General features: G+C 42.8%; 1 protein-coding gene across 3 annotated transcripts in view; it reads right to left on the bottom strand.

Annotated features, from left to right (window-relative positions):
- Positions 1–24576, bottom strand: part of ARL15 (ADP ribosylation factor like GTPase 15) — a 378507-nt gene that overhangs the window by 177417 nt on the left and 176514 nt on the right. For all 3 annotated transcript variants that reach the window (XM_066240796.1, XM_066240799.1, XM_066240800.1), the window contains exon 4: positions 10920–11128. In XM_066240796.1, coding sequence (XP_066096893.1) covers positions 10920–11128 — 209 coding nt within the window. The remainder of the gene's footprint in view (positions 1–10919; positions 11129–24576) is intronic.

A 24576-nucleotide genomic window follows, 5' to 3' on the forward strand; every position in this document is an offset into this window, starting at 1 on the left:
AAGCAATGTCTAGCGCCTCATATGGAGTTAGTACAGATTAAACAAAATATTCTACACGTCCTGCATCTCCACTGCTGGAACTAATGTTCTGAATAATTAAAGAAAGGATCCTGCACATTAAGATAGACTATATTTTCCTAGAACAGAAATCTCTGCTGATACAGTCTGACGAAAAAAGAAGAAAAAAAATAAGACTTCTGGTAAAGTGTAGAAGAAATAGCTCTATTAATAAATATTCTGTAACAGATTCAAGCAGCCTGGTAATCTCATGTTTTACCTCAAAGTCTGTTTTTCCTCATTAACCAAAAAAAGTGAGCTTAATTTGCTTATTAACATAAGTCATTAAAAAGCCATTATTAATTAAGGAAAAACAGAAAGACATCTAAACTTGAACTTTCATTAAAGAATAACATCAAAGTCAATATAAAAATAAGAAAAATTGGCATTTTTTTATTGCCCAAAACATGCATTTTTACACTTATGGATCTCTACCCAGACATTTATATAATTCAACTATTTAGACTTAATTTTCCAGTAAGTTTGACAAGCACCATTTTTAAATAAAACTATTCTAGAACTGAGTAAAATGTACATCTTTCTATATCACAAGAAAGAAAGAATGGCTTAAGAATGTTTTTTACATTCTGGAAAATTAGGGCATTTGGGCACAATAATTTGCTTCTGTGTAACCCCAATAACACAAACAATGAGAAAGATACAACCTAATACACGTAGATTATACGGCTTCTTTCTCAAGATCTTTCTTGGCTCATTTTTCAGGATCCCCGTAATGATTATTCAATCTTCTTTTCAATGTTGTATCTTTCCTTTCTAGCACCTTCAACAATCGTAGTTCTCCCACCAGCTGTTCTCCCAGGGTTCCTCTGCTAAGCTCATACCTTCATTCTGTGATTTCTTTGTTCTCCTTGTCCAAACTACATACTCGTCACTCTGAATATCCACTCTGGTCCCTTTCAATAAAGACTTGTCCTGAGCTTAACGAATAGTCATAACCAAGTCTAAAAAGAAATAATAACTTACTATAAATCCTACATGTTAAAGTTATAGTGTTCTCTGCAACCTCCGAATTATTTCATAGTTCATGTGTAGACACCCCTTCCCCTGAGGCTTAGGTGGTTTCACTTATCATTTAAAAAGTCAGTTTCAGTTATTTTATGGAGCTGTTTACTGTCCACATTTCACTATGTTAGTCTAAGAGCTTCCTGAAAGAGCATTTCTTTAAAGCCCCTAATCTTATCCCAGGTGTGACATGAACTACATCCACCCTGTGTACCCTGTGTTTAACACAACTGAACTCAGATAATTAGATACTGAAATAGGAAAACTACCTGAATGTAAGCCTAAAAAAAAGAAATGCTATTTGACTCTTTTCCATTAAAGCTGAGTAGAATCTGATTTATTGATCAAAGATGTGTGTGTGTACAAATACAGATTTCGGAAATTTCTCGTAAAGGTGACCGCTGCTTCACTCCTGGAAACTGTGACAGCAAACACACAGAGGCCTCCACGGCCCCGCCAAGAGGGAATGAATGACACCTGTCAAACGAGATGCTACTTTTGTTCAAAACACTGGTGGGGACACCTTGTGTGTGCCACCGGTCTGCAACCTAGCTTCACTCAAAACCACCAGACAAAATCTCATAGTGATGTGAATGTTTCAATAACAGACCCACTGTGGTCGAATATAGAAGTCTACAAACGGAGAGATTACCAAAGAGAAAAAAAGAATGAGAGTCCAAGTACCGGTAAACGAAAAGGGAGATGAGGTTCTTTGGCGGAGCCACTCAGGTGTGGGCTAATTCCCTTTCCCCAGAGCCCACACACACAAAAGAGTAGTCCCTTCCGAGGGGCAGTCAGTCTACTGTCTGCACCATTGCTTACCTCGAGGCCACTGTTTTCACCAAAGGCCCCTGCAATTCATAGGTGAAAAAAAAATCAAGTGGGAAGGAGAAAATGCCTGTCTCTAAGTCACAGAGTTCCCTTCTCATCTGAAAAGATAAAAGCAGTTATTTCCCCTTACGTGCTTTTCTTCTTAGAGGAAGAAGTCCAAAAACACGTGATTTTTCATATTAGAACTTTCTCTTTTTTTTTGCATTTTTTGCATTTTTCTGAAGCTGGAAACAGGGAGAGACAGTCAGACAGACTCCCGCATGCGCCCCACCGGGATCCACCCGGCACGCCCACCAGGGGGTGATGCTCTGCCCACCAGGGGGCGATGCTCTGCCCATCCTGGGCGTCGCCATGTTGCGACCAGAGCCACTCTAGCGCCTGGGGCAGAGGCCACAGGGCCATCCCCAGCGCCCGGGCCATCTTTGCTCCAGTGGAGCCTTGGCTGCGGGAGGGGAAGAGAGAGACAGAGAGGAAGGCGCGGCGGAGGGGTGGAGAAGCAAATGGGCGCTTCTCCTATGTGCCCTGGCCGGGAATCAAACCCGGGTCCTCCGCACGCTAGGCCAACGCTCTACCGCTGAGCCAACCGGCCAGGGCCTAGAACTTTTTAAAGTCACTGTCAGAAAAGGACTTCTCACCTGCCTTTTCCATGCTTTAAGTTCAGGATGTCTGCCTCATGGTACACTTTGCTGGTCCCCAGACTGTCTGTAGTCTGGCAGTGCTGTGGTTACTAGACAAAACCTTTCACTACAATAGTATAGTTTGTGCAGCTGCCTGGAAACTGGTCTCAGGGTCAGTGGCTTTTCTCAGCCTCTCTCCCCATTCCTCTGAAACAGTCCAGTGTGGTTGAACTGGAGGCACATGGCTCCAGCTTTCTGGTGTTCTGGCAGCTGAGCTCCAAACATCCTTGCAGTCAGTCCCTCCAGCAACTGGTTCTCCAACCAACTGTAGGTTGTCAGTTGTCAATCATTGGCTCTAGGCATCTTCTCCCTTTCCATTCTCTCGATGGCCTTTCTATGTAATTTGCCACCATATCGGGGGATGTCTTCCTCAGACAGCTTAGCAATGTCTTCCTGAGTGTGAGGCTGGCTGTACATTGGACTTTTACATATTTTCCTGTGAAACGCCTTCAATATTTCCTGCATCTCTAACCTGTGCTGACAATCTCTGCAGTGTCGTCTAAGAGATTTGATTTAAACTTCAAGTCTTCTTCATAAAGGGTCACCTAAAGACTCTTCCTTAAAATAGTCTCACAGGAGGCAATTTATGTAATTAGTCTTACTTATTTTTATAATGCTTCAGCTATAATTCTTTGTTTTTGTAATGAAAATTAAGTTTTCATATTTTCTTCCTATAATCACGCTCTCTTGCTTTCAGTATATAAAATGATAAATTTGAGCTCTATATAGCTCAAATAACTAACAATGGGTTTTGACTCTTTAGAAGTCAAAGTCTATGTTTTTAGAAGACCTATACTTAGTCCTCAACATCTTTTTAAGAAATTATAGAAGAAAACATTCAAACTATTCAAAATGAGTTCTGATGTTTCTGCATTCCGGGAAGTTTATTTTTCTTTAGGGAAGAAAATCAACAAATGTATCCCTTGATCTATTAAAAAAATATTTTAATTTAAAAAAACAACAAAAAACCTTTAGTGTGTTACGTCTCAAATTCTTAATTCTGGGTAAATTCCAGCAGATTAACCCCTCTCATTAGTCTCAGTCATCCCAGAGTAACCAAAGGTACTTTTAAGCAGACACTATGTAATAATAATAATAATAATAATTATCATAATGATAATAACTAACGCTTATTGTGCTTTTTATCTTCAAAGCACTTTACTGACATTAGGTATGTGTCTATCCTCAAATTAATTTAACTCAAAAAACTTTTTATTAACTTTGTAGCTATGGAACATGTCGTTAAACTGAGTTTTCTTTTGCTAAATGAATAAACATATACATACATGCATCATATGTGCAAAAATAAAATTAAGGGCCAAGAAAATGGTTCTGTGAACCTCTGCAGTCACTTGTTGCCTTTGTCGAATGAGGGCTAATGAAATACTAATTTTTAAAAAAATACAAAATTATAACACAAATATAAAGGGTCAAGTTCACTAGTACAACCAGATATAAATTCTTTTAGAAAGATCCAGAAAGAAGCAAAATAATATTGTTTTACTTAGGGATAGAAAAATAAGTGTGAAATGTAAGAATTTTTAAAAATCCTTCTAAGTTTCACTAATGTAATAAACCATTTTATTAATTACAAAGCATAGTTTGTCTTTATCAACTGATTCATCTGATAAAAAGCACCTGCCACATGTCCCCACAGAGCTTTGCTGTGTACCAGTCTCCTCCACACGGGAACTATGGACAGTAAGAGAGTCTGGGATGCCAGCCGTGGGAATGCTCTCTAAAATAGAAACTAATTTTGTGTTTTTTTTTACAGAGACAGAGAGAGAGTCAGAGAGAGGGATAGACAGGGACAGACAGACAGGAACAAAGAGATGAGAAGCATCAGTCATTAGTTTTTCCTTGCGCACTGTGACACTTTAGTTGTTCATTGATTGCTTTCTCATATGTGCCTTGACCGTGGGGCTACAGCAGATCTAGTAACCCCCGGCTCGAGCCAGCGACCTTGGGTCCAAGCTGGTGAGCTTTACTCAAACCAGATGAGCCCGCGCTAAACCTAGTGACCTCGGGGTCTCGAACCTGGGTCCTCCGCATCCCAGTCTGATGCTCTATCCACTGTGCCACTGCCTGGTCAGGCAAATAGAGACAAATTTAAAACATATTTAAAGATATATTAAAAGATGTCCTATCACTTTCTATGAGGGATTCTAGCAATAAATAAACAGACAAACAAATAAATAAATGGTAGCCTGCTGTAAGCAAGGTCCAGGAGAGAACAAATACAACTCTAAGTACATAAAACACCTGAAAACAAACATGTGCAAACATAGTAACTAGGAAAGTGTTTTTGGAACCACAAACACAGCGTAGTGAGCTTTCATTCAAGATGTGGTTCCAGAGCAATAGTCAAAGCTCGGGTTTGATGTACAAGGAACACATTTACACTCAAGAACGGAAACAGAAGGGTTGGTTGGGCGGGGGGAGTGAGAAAACTCAAGGGGAGGGGGTCCTGTTCAGCCAGGAGGAAAGCGTGCACAAAAAGACTCAGAAGTAGAAACTCATTCAGAGAACAGCTACTTGGCACCGAGATATGAACCAGTCTGGGACGTACTGTCCTTCAAGGAGCTCAGAAAAAAACAAAACAAAACACCAGACAATTCAATCTAATATTATGATTTGGAAGGTCCAGAATGCCTAGGGAAGTCAGGAGGGTACCTGGCTCAGCCATGGGTGCTCAGGGCCACTTCTTGCTGTGACACATGACCTTCTAGTAGTTTCCCCAGGGCAACAGGAGCAGTGAGCAGTAGAAAAGGGAAGTTAATGACCAAGCGCACTCCCTTGTCAGATCTGGGGCATGTCATTTGACTTGAGCAGGAATCAGAAGGCCTCCTGCTTTTGAATGGGGATATCATGAAAAACAGACAGGAAGTTGTTCTTCCCAGTCCGTGCAGAGGAAAGGGGCGGAGGGGGTGGGCTGGGGACACTGTTTCGGGGCAGAGGTGGGAGGCGAGGCACAAAAGTGCCAGGATGGGGAAAGTAAGCACGAGGAAGAAATGGAAGAGATCCCCAAGCTTGCCAGCTTAATGTGAAAGAGAGATGTGCATGGGCCTGAAGGAAGACTGAGAAGAAATGCGGGTCTTATTAGAGAACAGAATGAATTCTTTGAGATAAACAGTGTTCTATTCTCAAATGTACGCTTCGTTATCCCACCTACAAGATGTTCTTGGAAGAACCGACCTCTCTTACATAACATACTTGTTGCTGGAAACTGTGGGCAGGGCATTCTCCCAGTAATGCCTGGGGGGGGGGGCAGGCACAGGCACACAGAAGTCCCTCAAATGGGGTTGATCAAAGTGGCTACCTTTAGAATCCATGAAACCTAATATACAAATTAATTTTTTCAAAGAATGCATATTAAAAAAAATTCCTTGAATGTAGAATAAAATATTCCGGCTGTGTTCATTGCTCTTTAAAATACATTTACGGTTTAGGATACTTTTGTAACTAACTAATGAAATGATTGCTATTTCCAGCTTCTGTTGCAAGGAAGTAAACATTTTCAGGAGACCACTGAGTCATTCCTTGGAAAATTGACTTCCAAACCCCTAATAGTTTCTGTAAGATTAAATTTTAATGGAGCGATGTACATCTGTAAAGAACGGACAAAAAAATAATCTCATATCGTTGTAGAGTAAGTATATGTCCCAAAAGGGAGTTTTCAAACTGCTCACACAATAGGTATGTACACTGCTCTATGTGAAATCAAATCAGTATTCTAAAAGGCTGCCAAGAGGCAGGTCAAGACACTTGGAAGACTGAAGATTTAAACTATATGATACTTTGGTTACTTTATAAACATACACACACGTTTTGCTCCATATACAGAAAATAATATTAAATTAAGCTAAATGTTTTATGTGATTGAAACATTGCCTTGCATTTTCTAATAAAAAAATTGTAATGTAAAATCAGATATTTTCTACTTTGTAGAGCTACTGAAACAAACAAACCTACTCACTGTCAAGTAGAATATAAAATAAAAATTTAAACTAGAGGCGTATTATTTATAAACACTGTCCAAAATTTCCAATCCTTCAAAACTCTCTCTCTGACTCTTAGTAGGAAGGGGGAAGCACACAATGTAGAAATATTTGTTGATAGATAGTAATCATAATTAAGTCAAATAAAACACAGTCCAGCACTGTCTTCCAGAAGATGTCTACAGACTAATAAGTGAGAACCCGATAAGCTATTCATGAGTCACTACATATTTAAAATACTGCTCAAAAATACGAATATTTATAATCAAAACCAAACATGCTCTCAAAAAATAATGCTTATATCATGACAAATACTTGCAAACACTCTTCTGATATTTATTGTTCCTTCTTTTCGAACAGAACATCACACAGTAGACCGAGTTGCAAATGCATGAAAATTAAGAAATAAAATGCTTGATCCCAAATTGTTCCTTTAATGCTGACATTCTAAATTAAAAGCTGGGTTTCCTTGTACTACAATTAATGAGCCATGGAACCAATCGAGTCATTTGACCTTATTATTGTACTTCAAAGATCTCTGCTGCACAGTTTTCATATTTTTTAATATTTGCTTTAATGAAAAAAAATGGACAAATATTAATAGTTAACACGGTACTTCTGAGGAAGTTAAATACTTTGGGGTTCGGGAATATGGACAAATATGAAATCAGATTACACTGCTGAAAGAATAAACTGAGTCTTTCCTGTTGACCAAATGTGTCATTTTATAAGATTTGGTAATTCTCAAGGGAATGACAATCAGAGTTTAAAAAGCTAGGTGATTAAAGAGTCACATAGGCAACTCTGAAGAGAGAAACAGGGCTCCAATTATCGGCAACTCTATGAACTTAACCTCTCATAAAGCCCTCTGATCTATCATAGAACTTTAGAGCTGAAGTGTGTTCTCTGAGGAGGGGTTGTAAAACAAATTAGATATAATGACAATTCAGTACAAATAAAAAACAAAACCAACCTCATTACCCTTAAGATGATTCTCATTTAACAGATTTGTCGTTTATGTCAAACCAGAATTTTCCCTAAAGAATCAAGTGGACTCCATGACATAAGCAGAAGATTTTTATGTTATGTTTTCTACGGAGAAAAACAGTGGGTTATAATAAGTAAATGCTGGAAAACTGTGCTATACCCCTCCCCAAAGTGAGCACAACAAACATCTGTTGCAAGAACTGCTTGGCTTTCAGACACTGTGTAAAGGGTATTCTTTTTTCCCAGTGTTTTGCTATTTAAAAAAAAATTTTTTTTAAAGCTGATTTGGGGGTGAAGAGGTTTCTATTATCAATTCTCACGACGTTAAAATATTAAAATTATGATGAGTTAAACCAGGCCATCGCCAGGTGTGTCACAGACAGGACACAGCCGAGTACAGAACCCCCCACCCCCGCATTATAAAAAGGCAATAAAATAATTGGGCGCGTTGCCCTCTGTCTGTGGCTTACAAAGGAATTTTAACCATCGTCTTTCTGTCTAAATTCAGTTCCCTACCCACCCGAGCAGTGTGCACTGCACAGAGGATGGAACTGAATATATATAATATAACTTCCTGACGGTTTTCTTCCTCTGTGGGGATCCCAGGGATAATTCAGCTTTCTCTCCTTTGGATTTTGCTGACTTCCACCGGCTTCTCGGCTCAATATCTCAGGATCCTCATCAAATAACTAGTGAATCCTTAAGTTTTACTGCAGTGTCAAGATAAATAATTGGAAAGTTTCTGCATAGTGCATTCAGCATAAAATGCAGTCATTCCCACAAGAGGAAGGGAAAAGTCAGCCAGTGAGCCTCCATGACTCGTCTTTTCTTAACTGCATCAAAAAACTGTTCAAAGTTGTTGTTTTTTTGATAAACGGAACGCATCTTCCTTGATGCTGAAAGAACACGGGTTTGCCTAAAATTCACAGGTTATTTTGCAGAGCAAAACACCATCTTTTTAGCAAAATGGAAATTTAACAAAGTGCACCCAAATGAACAGGTAAAAATGAATAAAAATGTTTATAAGCAACCGAGCCCAGGGGCAATGTAATACCTTCATGATAAGGAAATAAAGTGTAATCAACATGGGACCACTTCTAAACACATTTCCAGTAACATGTACCTTGGCTCACTTTTCAATTATCTACCTCTCTCCTCTTCTCCCCATGTCTATTCTCAGACATTCTGAGGTTATGGTTTATAAAAAGTTGAAGATTCAGTCTCACAATTTCATTTTTACGCTAACAGTAAGGTATGAACTTAATTCCTAAAACATTCCTGGGACTATTTCTGCAAGGCAGCCTAAGGCTCTGCAAGAAACCTCAGTCATGCGAGCAATGGGAAAATGGGAAGCTGCTCTTTCTTTTCCTCCCGAATCCAAAGTGTGAGCTCTCCCTCAGGTTTTGACGCAGTTCAAGCCTGGTAATGGAATCTGCGCGTATATTGGATTCCAGTGTTCACATACACTTAGCATGTGAACTTCGGTATAGTATGTGTTTCTATACTCAGTCACAGGGGAAATGCTGCACATAAAGCAATCCGCAGCATGGCATTTGTGAGTGCCACTAGAAGCAAAAATTCTGCGTGAAAGTCATTTAAAATTGACATAAAAAGAAAAGTCAAAGTCATGGATGCTCCAGTCCATATAAATTTAGAATCGAAATGATCAGACCAAATCTATGATTATTCTACATTTCCAGTCTGTCTTACTAGGAGATGAGTCACAAAGAGGTATTTGTCCTTCTCTTAGGAGATACAGCCCCTAGGAGACGTGGTGTACACTCCGAAGCAGTTACTGTTTTAAAACTTCCTCTCCTCCATGTCACAGTTTTTACGTACTATAGAGGATTACCACGAGTCATATCTTAGGCTTAAAGAACATATTAGCTTCAATGTTATGGTGTCTAAGAAAAACAGTTTATTAAATTTAAAATTAAAAAAAATTATTTTCAGCTATTTTTCAAGCAATAGTGCCACTTGTATTATATCTAGTTTCTACTATATTTTATTCTATATGTTACATATTGTATCTATACAAATGTTATACTACTCATGCCTTCTGAAATGCAGACATTATCATAATTCCTATAATAAACTCATGAGAACATTTTCAGCAAAGCACCTTCTAACCACAAGCTAATTTAACACTTGAAGCTACCCATCATTATATACATACTATTCTATCCACTCTATAGACAGAAAAACTGGTGCTGAGAAGTTCAAAGATTTACCTAAGCTCTTAGGAACAGATTGGGAAGACCAGCATAGTCATGACCCTCTGGATAAATCTGTACTGCTATTTTTTTTTACATCTTAAGGAATTAAGATTATCTCTACGGTATTTCATGAAATGTAATAAAGGAGAAAGGTGCTGACTACCCAATGCTGAATGAGGCAACTCAGGAAGGACAACATCTCTGTCATACTGTTCCCATTTCACGGGGGAGGGACAGGTACAGGAGCAGAGCTCCTTGCCCACGGGTCCCACACACGGAGTGTGTGAGGTCTTGCGTTCATTTTTCAAACCAAAGAGTAGGGCCCTTCCTATTTATCACCTTAGTCCAAAGATGTTAAGGGAAGCACACAGTTTTTTGAAGGAGGGGGGGAACGTATCCTGGAAGTTACGGTAAAAGGGATACACCAAATGTTTTAATTTCACTGCACACAGATTCAAATTCACTATCATTTCACCTTTGAGAACTATTTAAGCACTTTATGGCTTGAGTGCCACAAATCAGCATCTCTGCTGACACGAAACACAGATCAGCCGCCCAGACTCAGTCTTTCGCTCCTACAGGAGCCAGAAAAGCTACAGAAGGAAGTTCCGCGAGGAAGACAAAGAACGGGCCCGGCGTCAGGGAGCCCATGTGGTGGCCCTGAGCTTGCAAGATCAGACATCAGTTTCCAGCCTGGCTGAGGACAGAACAGGACCCACTGCTTGTGGTCAACAGGGAGCCATCTCAAAGGGACAAGAACAGGACACCCGAAGGCAAGTGATGCATGGTGACACAACAATGCATCCCTTGAGATGCTGGACAACAGAAGAATGATCTAAATAGGCTGGTGGGCAAAAAAAAAAAATGTTACACAACCAGGCCACTAGCCCTTTAAAAGAGATGAGAAAAGTATTCAGATAAGTCCTCGAATTTCGCTAAGCAGTTAAAAGAATAAAAGGCTACGCTCTCCAAGGGGAAGGAAGCATGGAAACGATCGTTCCTATCACATCGATACAGGCTTCCTAAGAAAGCTCGCGTTTCGTGTTGCCACACAGCAGGACCGACCACACACCCCTCACGAGGGGCATCCTGGCAGGGAAAGGGCAGGGTAGCAGCCGAGAGAGACATACCTCTTGGGCCGAGCGGGCGGCAGGTTTGTCTTGATGGTTGGCCAGAATTAAAAAGGGCAGTGTGCACAACTGCGGGTGCTGCAGAGCCGAGTGCAGCTCGTTTCGGGCTGTTTCCAAGTCGCCCTCGGAAGACGCGCTGTCTAGCACAAATATCACCCCTTGAGACCCTTGGTAGTAGCGACTCCAGTATTTCCGGATGTGATCAGCCCCTGTCAAGACAAAAGAAATTCTCCTTTTTTAAAAATAGCTCTCAGCAACTGGAAAATGCTCCCAGAAGTCATTCTTGTTGGAAACCAATGTAGCCTTCTTAAAAATGAACTGCAGGGATCATGGCTGAAGAGGACAAAGAGGCCCTTGAGCCAAGAGGTAGACGTGACCTGAGTTACACACAGAAGTGTGAGAGTCACTCTCCACGCTTTTCTCACCCAAAGAGGTGAGAAAGCACCTGGGGAAAGTAATTCTCAGACTTAAACTCAAAATGATGCTTTAGATTCTGCTTGAGAGTCTTAAATAAATGACACTCTCTAAAAAATTGGTTTAAAGCGACCTCAGAGAGCAGGGCGATCCGGCTGCTCACTGAGGATGCTCTCCACACCATTGACATTAGCTTGGTGACCTTTTCTAAAAGCACGGCTTGCTAATCGGGCCTTTCCTGATTTCTTCTACAAAGTGGAAATGATCAGCACAGCACCTGGATGCGTCAGAGTGATGACATTTGTGACAGACTGAAACCCTGGCCCTTGGTACATCTGCACAACCCTGTCTGGCAATGAGCACACTCATGGTCTCGATGTGATGAGATATTAAAAAAATAAAAAGACATTGAGAGTCTCACTGGCCAAGGCCACATCATACACCTCTTTGTATTTCCAACATCCAGCACACTGAATAACTCAGCATTCATACCAAGAGTGAGGGAAATTAAGGAAGGAATGAGGGACTGAAATTATACATTCATAAGGCTTTATGGATTTTGAGATGAGAAGGAACGACAGAGACTTTTCTGTCCAGCTCTAGGGAAAATGAGGCCAGGAGAGGTGACTTAACTGCCGTTTGGGTGTCTAGTACACCCCAGACTTGAGACTGCAATGTATGTGTTTGATGGTGGGGGGGAGGGATTTACTCAGTGATATAACAAAAATGAGGGGCCAAGGTGTTTCACCAATGTAGTGCATCTGATCACATGCTAACCACTTAATAATGGCATCTTAGTTACCTACTGAACAGGTAAGTTAAATACACCGTGTTACGTGTTCAGGATACAGAGAACAGGGACTGGAGAGGTATGCTGAGTGACAACAGCCAACTGGAGGCACCGCTTTCCAACTCTGTGTTCAGGGACGTCATGCTGGCAGCTTGACATTGGACCGGGGGGTATGGGGGGTATTTCCACTAAGAACATCAGCAAAAGCTATAGCTCACATCCTCTCTGAAGAGCCCACACATGCCTGGTTGACACCAAGCAGCTTGTATTTCCCGGGAATAGTGGAAAAGGAAACCACAGGTAATGAAGCATGGTGCTGGAGGTGCCCACCGTCAGGGGCTCTGCGAATGAGAAAGAGGCATCTTCTCCAGTAGACGAGTCCCTTCAATGAGTACTATCAATAACCAAACAGCTACCCTTTAATTAAGCCCTTTCTACATTCCAGGCAGAGCACAAAGTGTTTTCAAAAGAACAGCCAGTGTGACTGTTCCAACAACCCTAAGAGGGAAATATAATTGACTCAGGCTGTGAAATTAACTTTCAGATGGTAACATGTGGGGCCTTCATCGCAGTCCTACACTGAAACAAACAGGTAGATAAGATGATGGAAGGCATTAACGCTGAGTCAACCACAAACTACTTGATACTGGGGATTAACTGCAAGTGATGCTGGAACTGAGGAGAAAACAGAAGCACTAACAGGACAGACACCTTCGGTCAGTCCCCTAGATGCAGCACTTGAGATGGAGTTCCTCGCACATCTGATTATGGGGAAGGGGGCAGTCAGGGGAAAGCAGGAGTGACAGAATCAAGCTGGAATGGAGGAAAAAGCGAAACGAGGATGTGGTTTCAGAAATCTAACCTCAGCTTGAGCCAAATGAGGAGCTCTAGAGTGTGGAGTAACCTAGAGAAGTTGTCCAGTACAAAGGCAAAGGGTGAGACTGTTCCAGCCATTGGCTAGGAGCCACCCCTGGGGAACTGGGGCGGGGGTATGATCTCATAATCTCCCAAATATGTCAGCCAAGGGCAGGCCTCCAGAGATGGGTACAGGTGTGAGTCACCAGCAGTCAGTACCCGCAACAGCTGGGAGATGGAGGCACGGGCCCAGCCAGGGAGAGCTGAGTAGGACAAGGACCACATCTGCTGCGGGCGATACACAGACATTCTCCACATGAGAGAGAACTGTAATAAGCTTGAGGAGTGGAAGTCCAGAGAGTGTTACCTGGAGGCGACTGTCCACACAACAGACCCATCGTGAGTCCGTGTACCCACACAAGAGGTTGCTACAAATTCTACCCCACACACGATGTGTAGCCCACGATTTTCACAGAGTAAGACTATATGCCACATGCTCTACTGCCAGTCCTACAGAGCTCATTAAATGCCCACAGAAGGCGTTCGCTGATTGGGCCCAACTTTTATAGTTATTGCCAACCAACGGTTGCAACTGACCAAGAGTGGTTTTGAAATAAATGTGGGTTGTGTATTAACGAATTTGCCCAGGGCAGTGTTACAAAGGAGGTACTGTGATCACTCACATTTTACCAATTAAGGAAACCACGACACACAACAATTACATAGTGTGCCCAAGGTTACACACCTAGACGTATATCGAGGTCTAACATGACTGAAGTAGAAGAATCACTGAGCAGAAAGATGCGGAAGCTGAGTCAATAATTCTACAAGCACTAAAGCTATTGGAGGGGAGGGGGACCTATTAGAATAAAAGGTAGCTAAGTGCCTATATCTATTTATGCTCATAGTGTGAACAAGTCTGAGAATATTGCCCAACGAATTAATTCAATGAATGGTATATGAAGTACCTATTGTATATGAATCAAAGACCTATAAGAAACACTTACAAAGACATTATTTCTCTTAGTTCAAGTAATACTGATGACAACGAGGCTGTAAATGCACAGCAAATGTATCAGAGGGAACAAATATGGCCACAGCATCAGAGGGTGTCCAGGAGACCACCGTAAACACACGGGTGCTGGTTGCATGTTTTAAGGGGAATAGCTGGTTGGAAATACGTGGGCATACTGGACTCCAAATTGTACAGTCATCGCTTTCAGCAAGAAACTCTATTTCACCTGCCACATTTAAGAGCATGCAAGGCTCGTGAAAATAGTGACACAAAATGGCAATGAAGTCAGTGACTATGTCATTAGATGGGTCAAACCCTTTGTCGGTAGATGGGACAAAACCCCGCGACTTTTTAAACCCTTACCTGATGAGCGAATAACCCATTATTACTGATAAAAAGGTGATTATTACATCACAAAGACAGAGCTTGGAATTCCAAAGTCTAGCTCTGCACCATAGCTTAACCCAGCCCAGGCGCAGGAAACCAGCGGTGGGGTGAAGGGGGCTGTATGTAGTCCGGCCGAGTGAACGTCACTTAGTTTAGTCACCATATTACCGTGAGAACTGGATGTGTCACCAACCCAGCTGCCAGGTGCTTTGAGAAGTGAGTCTAACCGGGAAAATTAGGAACACCTGTTGCATGCCATGTCCCAACATTCCCAACCCATAAACCCAACCCAAAAGGAATAGCAAACACAGGACATCATGTCTAACAGCAGCCGGAGGCCACTCTTAATTTTAATGACTCAGAGTTGCGTGCTCTGCGTCACTTCCATTACAGTTGTTGGACAACTCGAATCTGGTCTATATTTTGTACACTTAGATTAAAAGACAAGGCGGGCAGCCGTGCCCGCAGGGATGTCCGGTGGAGGGTACAGCCAAATGTCCTAATCGCTCATGGTCTGTCAGTGCCTTCCCACAAGCTGCAAGCAGCCCCTGGGAAATCTGAGCTCATTCCGAGGGTCAATCAACCAGGACAGCCTGGTTCAAGTACAACAGGAACAGAGCGAAGACAGGAGCATAGCATGTCCTTATGGTGCAGGTTCATGTATATGGATCACTATGAACTTCAACGGCATTCTCTCATCATCCAATCCATCCATCCATCCATCTATCCATCCATCTAACATATGTTTACTGAGCGCCTAGAACCATCTTAGGTGCTAGGGACAGAGATGGAAACAAAACAGACCCAAACATCAGCTTTTGTAGTCTCACACGCTGTACCAGCAGAGCCGCCTGACACTACGGAGGGTGGAGGTGCCAGGTGCTTGTTTCCCCAGCTCGCTCCACACACAGAGGACTTGGTTCTGGCAATCGAGGACTCCGCCAAGGTCTTATGGGAGCTGCTGGGAAGCAGTGGGTCCCTCAACAAGATGATGCCCAGAGAGAGCTGCCTCTCTAGTCTGCCTTTTAGATTTCATTAGGTAATAAGGTGATCCTTTGAACAGCGTCAGCCTTCTAACAACCTTGAAAAAGACAGAGCAGTACACTGAAGATGTTACAACAGGAAGACAGAGCCTGGGTCCCCCAGAAAACTGTTGAGCTGCAGAACCAAGCCCCTCCATGGAAAGAACTCTTTATTCTGCAAACACAGGACATGCCCATTAGTCAAGCCAATTTTAGGAGATTATTTTGTTATGTGCAGCCAAAAAGATGTTTATTTCCCTCACGTTAAATTAAAAGGCTATGATGAGTTCCTTAAAGGAGCTGTTCTTTGAAAGAAGTCCCAACAAGCTAACAACAACAAAAAAAAGGCAGGAAGATGCAGGAGTCAACAGATAAAAACAGGTGCTCAAAGTTGTCCCTATGAAACATCTGATCTCTGGACCTGGATGTCCAACTAAATTTTTTGGATGAAAATATATTCTATATTTGTAATTTCCAATTTGGCAGCCACTAGCCACATGTATTGGGCATTTAGAATGTGGCCAGCGCAGCTAAAGAACTGAATTTATTTTAAATCCTACATAAGGTTAAAATGTCACATGTGGCTAGTGGCCACTATACTAAACAGTGTGTTTCAGACATTTCCCTATCCTCCTGCTGGCATGAGGGATTGCCACAAACCACCAAGACGGGTGCAGTTACTGAGATCTAATCTTATCTTTAAAAGAAAAAGCACGTAACCTTGCTGGTGCAGGGGCAGGGGCAGACACCCCTGTCCACAGATGGCTTGCCAAAGGGCGACATGGAAGGTGGGCCGGGAAGGTCTCCGCGGTAGTCAGTCACTGCGAGAGCAGACAGAGGCATGAGGAGAAGTCCAGGCCATCTGCTTTTTCCACGCTTCATCCACAGCCATGAGGAGAAGAGAGAGTAAGAATTGTCTCCCTCCAGGAATCTGAATGGGACAGGAGACCCACTGGTGGAGCCAGCTTTCGAGAACTTGAATGGCAAGTGGGTCTGCAAATCACAGTGCGGGATGTACCCTCAGAATCAATGTGTTCAGTGGTGTTACTTTAAGAGGAATGGTCTCCAGCACACAGGTGAGGGAAGGGGAGCAGGAGCCAATGGTGGTAGGGGAGAATGTTTGAAGAACAGGAGATGGAAAGGAGAGAAAAGTAATCACTGCAAATTCATATTCATCCCTCCCATCTGCGGACTCTCAGTCTTACTGAACGGTGGTCCTCTGACTCTTCACATCCTCTGTAAAACAGATTCAATCTGTTTTTAAAAACTGAAATGCTAAGATGTTGGGAGGACTCAGATATACATGTCTGACCTCCAACTTTCATCATCAATCCTTCCCCCACATGTGTGCATGAACAGAGGCTTGGCTGTTACCACCTCTTGGCTACTGGAAGTAGAGCTTCTATAAATATTGGTGTACAAGTTTTTGTTTCAACACCTGTCTTCTATTCATTTGAGCATATTCCTAGGATGGAATGCTGGGTCACATGGTAATTCTGATGAACTTACTAAGGCAAAACGTGTGTCTTCAAGTTTGCAGTAAATTGTTAGGCATTGATATAGAAAACCACTGCAAAGTTAAAAATGCACTTCCCACCAGGCAGAAATTTCCAAAATGTGGATTAACGAACTAAAAAGAAAAACAACCTTCCCTAGGTCTTCCTGGAGAATCATCATTTCTCTAGCAAATAGCATCTTCTACTGCAGTCTCAAAATGCTTCTTTCAAAGGCAGCATTTAAAAAAAAGTTACCATGAGGGCTGATAGCTGCCCGCGCTCCGCCGTGCCGCACCACAGAGGTAAGAGAGAAAAAGCCAGGGTCTTCGCCCGCAGAGTCCTCAGGTCTCCCATGGAGCATGCCCTCTGCAGAGACCCCAGGAATCCTGTCCCCTCACTTCACACATACTCCTCAGGGATGTCTCACACTGTTTCAGTGACCTCTGTTATCCTGAAAACTGTCCAAAGGCAATGCTCCCGACTAATTTCTGCCAAGCACTAATACTCTTATTCCCTTTATTTTTATTTACTTTTATTTTTATTTTTTTATTCAGTGAGAGGAGGGGAGGCAGAGAGACAGACTCCCACATGCACCCTGACCGGGATCCACCCAGCAAGCCCACTAGGGGGCTCTGCCCATCTGGGATGTTGCTCCGTTGCTCAACAGCTGAGCTCCGCCTCTGCCTGAGGTGGAGGCCATCCTCAGCACCTGGGGTCAACTCGCTCCAATGGCGCAGGAGAGGAAGAGAGAGAGTGAAAGAGAGAGAGAAGCGAGAGGGGGAGGGGTGGAGCAGGAGATGGGTGCTTCTCCTATGTGCCCTGGCCGGGAATCGAACCTACTGGGCCGACGCTCTACCACTAAGCCAACCAGCCAGAGCCATAATACCCTTATTTCGTAAAGTCTCTCATATACTCTCTTCTAGATGTTTACCCAGGTACTTTCAACTCAACTTGTTCCCAAGTGAACTCATTCTTGCCACACCTCCTTTTCCCAGCTGTCCTCCTGAATTCCCCGCCTGGGACTGGCGGCCACCCAAACAAGGAGTCTGAGAGTCATTCTTAACCCCTTGTCGCTTATTACTAACAGCCAATCATCGGTCACCTCAATTTACTCCCAGGGTCACCAAGCTCTTGGACACTGAAACACTCCCATTTTTCACCTCTGGCATATTTGTTTGTTTGTTTTCCTACTATACTCATGGTATACCTAGAAAAGCCCTATGCACATTTCAGGTCTAATGCTAAACATCACCTCTTGTGAAGTCTTCCTTAATTTTCCTTTTACAAAACTTCTTTGTCCACCCTTTGTGATCACGGAGCATACCATTTATCCCTTGACGTTAGGACAGGTAACCATGTAGTGTTTGCACACGTCCAGTTCTTGATGACTCTTTGGGGCTGGCAGCCCACTCGCTGAACAAATGTTTTCACACCAATTTCAGATATTTCAGGGAGCTAATATGAGAACTGGCCTATCAGTTTCACTCAATTCATGTCTGCAGAACTAAAGATAGTCATCTGATTTATGCTGTTCATTCATTCAGCCAACTAGCATATATTTTTGAGTGGCTTCCATGTCCCCGGCCAGTGAGGGGCACCGGAATCCAGTGATGCACCCAGGAGACACAGCCCCAGCCTGACTCAGAAGCTCTGAGCTCAACTACCCAAAACACAGCTAAAAAGCAGGAGCCAGTGGGTGGCCAATAAGAATGTCCCCAAATTAGCATCCTGCTGTTCACCTACTGAACATTTCTGCAAAGCCCTCAGGAGCATTCAGAAATCTTGCCTAAAAGAAAAAAATAAAAATGTGACCACAATTTCTTGGCTCCTAGCTCAGGGCACATTAGAAGTAGTAAATCATTTTATGGGAGACAGAGGAGAGAGCAAATCCACCAGAGACATGCATGAGGCCAGTAGCAAGGGACACGGCTACAAGTGGGACGAAACCAAGACATTTAGAATTTAAAGAAGGAAAGCAGAGAGCAACTATGAAGGAAAATAGGTAAACAACAAAAATTATAAAGGCAGAGCTGGTCCTGGCTGGTTGGCTCAGTGGGAGAGTGTCGGCCTGGCATGTGGACATCCTGGGTTGGATTCCCAGTGTCAGGACACACAGGAGAAGAGGTCATCTGCTTCTCTTCCCCTCCCACAGCCAGTGGCTCGATGGCAGTGATGGCCTGGGGCACTGAGGACAGCTGGGTTGATTGGAGCATCAGCTCCAGGCGGGGGTTCCTTGGTGGGCGGGGCACATGCAGGAGTCTGTCTCTCTAGCTCCCCTCCTCTCACTTGAAAATAAATAAATCAAATAAATAAAAGCAGCACAGTTCAGATTGAAGGCAGCACTGGAACAGGCTACCTGCCTTCTTGACAGTGTCGAGTTTCTGATGTTCATCAAATAAATGATGAGTTCTACTCCTGTTTTCATTTATGACTATGGAGAATTCTGAGCACATACAAGTATTCAGAGAGGCACAATGAACACTATTTCTTAGTCCTGACAGCCATCAACGCTCTCCTTATCCTAATTCCTCCTGTATAGTATGAAGCTTGTCTCAGATAGCATATAATTTCACCTATGAATATTTCAGTGTACATCACTAAAGGACAAGCATTCTTTTAAAAACCACGAACAAAATACCATGGTGACATCTCAAAGAAATGAACAAATCCTTAACATCATTGCGTATTCAGCTGTTCAAATCACAAATATTTCAGTTCTAAATGCACAGCTTCAGCCATCTCCCAAACATCTAAGTAAAATGCCGCTATGAAGTGTATCATACGTGAGTATTAGCCCGTTACCGGTATTAAAATGTTTTACAATATTACATCAGAATCTGTTTTTATACTTTTTTTTGGCAGAGATAGAGAAAGTTAAAGAGAGGGAGAGACAAACAGACAGGAAGGGATAGAGATGAGAAGCATTAATTCTTCATTGTGGCTCCTTAGTTGTTTGTTCATTGATTGCTTTCTCTCATGTGGCTTGATGGGGGGCAGTGGGGCTATAGCGGAGTGAGTGACCCCTTGCTCAAGCCAGGAACTTTGGGCTCAAGCCAGCAACCACGGGCTGCAAGCCAGTGATTTTTTGGCTCAAGCTATCCACCTCTGGGCTCAAGCTAGTGACCATGGGTCATGTCTATGATCCCACACTCAAGCCAGCAATCTCAGGGTTCCGAACCTGGGTCCTCCGCATCCCAGTCTAACACTCTATCTACTGCGCCAGCAACTGGTCAGGCTGTTTTTCTACTCGTAATTAGCTTAATTGGTTAACCATCAAGGCAGAGGAAGGGCTCTGAGAAGGGCTCTCTTTGCTGCTGCAGCAGCTCAGGATGGGGTGACAGTGTCACATTAGGGTGCCACATATTTTAAATTTGTTCTTTTCATCAAGGGAATTAAGTCCTTTTATAGAAAAGTCATCTGTTCAGGTGACTTGGTTCACAGTCTCCAGTAGCTCTTTCAGGTTGGAAGGGTAACAATTGGAATCATTGGGGTTTGAAGGCCGTAGAGCAGTTCCCTGACGGAATCATCAGAGCAGGTGCGCTCATGCATCCAGGGACCAGCACTGACCTGGAGGGGAGCACATGTCAAAATTCAGCCACATTAGCACTGAGATGTCATTCTCCTTGCAATGAATAACAAAATCCAAGCAGGCCAGGTAAAAAAAGTGTTACGATATACACCCGAGAAATCTAGAATCTACCTTTGGGAACTCCAGTGGGGCAGGAAATTCGAACACAGGCCGTGGTCCTAAAGGAAAAGTCCACAAATGGGACTCTCAGTACCTGACCTGGGAACTGACATCACGAGGACCGCTAAAGGAGTTGTTGTGTGTGTTGAGGGCAGGAGGGATCCACTCGGCAGAACGCTCCCACCAGCTGTGAGCTGCCATCGGAGAGGGAGGACGTGCCTGGATGAAACCTCACCTTCCCCCCACGTGAACGTGGCCTGGGAGGACTCAGATGCACAGAGAACCTGCAGCCCCCGCGGTGACGAGTGGGGCTTGGGCATCATCCCACCCTCCCCGTCATCACCCCGAGCAGCATGCAGCCTCCGTGTATCCCAACATGTCATTACAACATGATCATTTTCACGTGCTGGATCATGAGAAAAACTTTGGGAAGCTCCAGGGAAAGAGAACAGACTGCAAGTCAAGGCTCCTGATGGTCTGACCCAATTGACCCTTCTAACCTCTCCTGCCTACCCACCAGCCATGCAACCTTACAGCGGCCAAAATGGACCGCTCACGCCCAGCTCTCCATCCGGCCTGTCCCCCAGTGCCCCGCCTCTGCAGTGACTCTTCCCTGCACGGGGAGTCTCCTTGCCACCACCCTTCTGTCTCCAAGGACAATCCATCCTCTGGCCCCGCACTGCCGCCGTTCCTTCAGAACCATGGCCTGTGCCAAGTACTCTAGTCTACGGGGAGTGGAGGGTATAAAAATGAAGGTGGTTCCACCAGTATTCTTTAGCTTTGTTTGTAACATTCTCGCTCGCACAATGAGGTGGGAAACTGACATCAGAGGTATGACCACTGGAGAGGTGACAAACAGGATCATTATTTGCAGGTGATGACTGTGCACCTACAATGCCAAAGGAATGAATTGGGAAAAGTAGAAGTAGCAAACTACGGTTCCATAGGTGATCAGAAACAAAATACTGTCTTAAGATATCTTTTTAGTACTACATTAAAAAACCCATGCAATAACAATAGAATATGCTAACAGAAAATAAAAATCCCAAAATTTGTATGAATCTCACATACAGGCACACACACATAAGGTTTGCATACCTGAAGCATAATATCACATTTCTAGATGGGAAGACTAAATATAATTATTTCAATCCCTTCCAAATTTACTAGTGAATTTAACACATCATCAGTCAAAACCTGAAGGGAATTTTTCCACCTGAAAATTTTCCTGGAATTACCAGCACAGAAAAATAGTTATATTTTTAATAGCAAAAGAGAAATAGAGACAATGGAATAATTACAAAGAAGATATAGACATAGACTTTCATCTCAGTTATCAAAAAAATTGTAAACTAAAATTATATAATACCATTTTTTATTTTATCAAACTTCCTGGTCTGCAATCATAGGAAAGTTGAAATATAAGATACTAGGATGTGGCCCTGGCTGGTGGCTCGGTGCACAGAGCGTCGGCCTGGCATGCAGACATCCTGGGTTTAATCCCTGGCCAGGACACACAGGAAAAGCAACCATCTGCTTCTCTCCCCCCACACCCTCTTTCCCTTCTCTTTCCCTTCTTCTCTGTAGCCAGTAGCTACATTGGTTCAAGTATGGCCCCTGGTGCTGAGGACAGCTCAGTTCATTGGAGCATCGGCCTCAGATGGGAGTTGCGGGGTGGATCCTGGGCAGGGCACATGTGGAAGTCTGTCTCACTATCTCCCTTCCTCTCACTTAAAAACAATAAAAGATACTAGGATGTATCTCTAATATGTAAACCTGTGCCAATTGTCTATGATGACATTCTGAACTATGTCAAGAGCCTTTAAGTATTTGATCCTGAATTTCATTTTTAATATCTACTATAAAGAAATATTCAGAAACTCAATATATATATATGCAATAAAAATACATGCCTTTCTTTAACGAAAGAATTCGAAACAGATATATGTGTCAAATATCTGACATACATTGGACAACACATTGGAGAGGGGACCTGAGAAGTGTCTACAAGGACATAGAAACAGGGTTATTTTATCATTAGTCATTAGAAAGCAAGACAGCCTGACCTGTGGTGGCGCAGTGGATAAAGCGTCGACCTGGAAATGCTGAGGTCGCCGGTTCGAAACCCTGGGCTTGCCTGGTCAAGGCACATATGGGAGTTGATGCTTCCAGCTCCTCCCCCCCCCCTCTCTCCTCTCTCTCTCTCTCTCCCTCTCTCTCTCCTCTCTAAAAATGAATAAATAAAATTAAAAAAAAAAAAAAGAAAGCAAGACATATTAAAGAGTTAAAATGACTCACAAGTCAGACTGAATTAGTTGTGGTAACAGGTGCACTGAGAAAGTTCAGCTGTGAGAGGGTTAGGATAGCAATAGGACCACAAGAAGAGGCAGGGAAACCTAGCAGCACCATCTGAGCACTGTTCACAGCCAGATACGTGACCTGTCTTGTCTTGGAAGCAGGTATACAGGTTAGGCAAAGGCAGGCTTGTGGTACGGGAAGCACAAAGCTTCTTCTTGTATTATTATTTATTAATTATTGTGTGATTTTCCACATGAACAACCATATTGCTATGATCACTCATAGTATCAATGCCGGATGCCATTTACACACAGCTGCTACGAAGTCCCCCGTTCTGAGAAGTTTCTGCCTTACTCAGTTGACAAGATAATAGCCAAGATGGTGGAGAAAACAATGAAGAGTCGAGTCTCTGAATTTCATTGTGACCATCAAAGAAGAAATGGTCGACATGTTTCCCTAGAGTCCCTATGACCAAAAGTGGTCACTTGTGTTAGACTATAGGGCTTCGTTACAGTAATTGGAGGAAGGTGAGGACAAGAAACACCAGCCCTTGGTCCGTCATCCTAAAGAGGAATATAGTTAAAAGGAGGATGAAACTACAAGACAGACCAAGAAAACCAAAGGCTAAAAATGAATTTACATTCGCAAAAAATGTTAAGAACAGATATTCAAAGAAACAAACAAACAAAAAAAACACAACAGAGGATACAGAAAGAGTAATTCTCAATCTAGAAAGCGTGACAAGAAAGAATTTAAAGACAGCAGAAAGCATGTCACGCTGCTTTAAGTTAATTCAGTCTTCAGACCCAGACAGATCACATACCAAGATAACAGAAAACTCAGATGTCATTACAAAACCAAGCTAAACACTGTTATGTAACCACAAACAATGGGAAAGTTACCAGTAGATTGGGAATAGGCAAATTTCACCCCGGATTTTAAAAATGAGATCATCAGGAGCTACGGGGTGGGGGTGGGGGGTCCCTATGAATAAGTCTTCCAAAATAAGTCTCAGTTCCTTTGGGGTTGGCTTGTCAGGTTGGTACATTCTGGGATTACTGTAGTATGAGATCATTTCAGCAAAAGGTTTCACAAGCCTCTTGTTGTATCCTGGGGCAATGAAGACAAGAGAAAAGCTGAAATTAGGTGACAGCCGTCCCTAGGCAGGATCATCATGGATTTAACAGCTGTACCCCGAAACACATGGATCCACGCCAAAACAGAGGGGTTGGACCTTCTGTGATTTGCAACCAAATCACAGAAGTTCTCAGCATTTCACTCATACCTTCCTTACAACAATTACCACTGCATTTAGCTATAGACATAGTTACGTGTGTTATTCCCTACAGCCTGTGAGCGCCCTGGTGAAATGGTTACTTTCCAGTCAGCTTGTGGTCCCCAGCAGGGAGCAGGAGGCTGACATAGAGTAGACAACTTGATACATAGTTATAAATTTTAATTCAATGAAAACTTTGAAGGTATCATTTCAAGATTTACAGGTGGTAAAAAGCTGAAAAAAAGATTGCTAATCTGTTGGATGACAAAAGAAAAAAAACCAATCTTCTTGACAAGCTGAATTAATGAGCCACTCCTTACACCATGACATTTAATAGAGATGTAAGTAAAATCTGTAACTGGGAATAAAAGAAATAAAATTAGCTATGGCAGAACGGAATGGAAGAGATCTGACTT

This window comes from Saccopteryx bilineata, chromosome 1 (genome assembly GCF_036850765.1).
Source record: "Saccopteryx bilineata isolate mSacBil1 chromosome 1, mSacBil1_pri_phased_curated, whole genome shotgun sequence".
Classification (NCBI taxonomy): Eukaryota; Metazoa; Chordata; class Mammalia; order Chiroptera; family Emballonuridae; genus Saccopteryx; species Saccopteryx bilineata.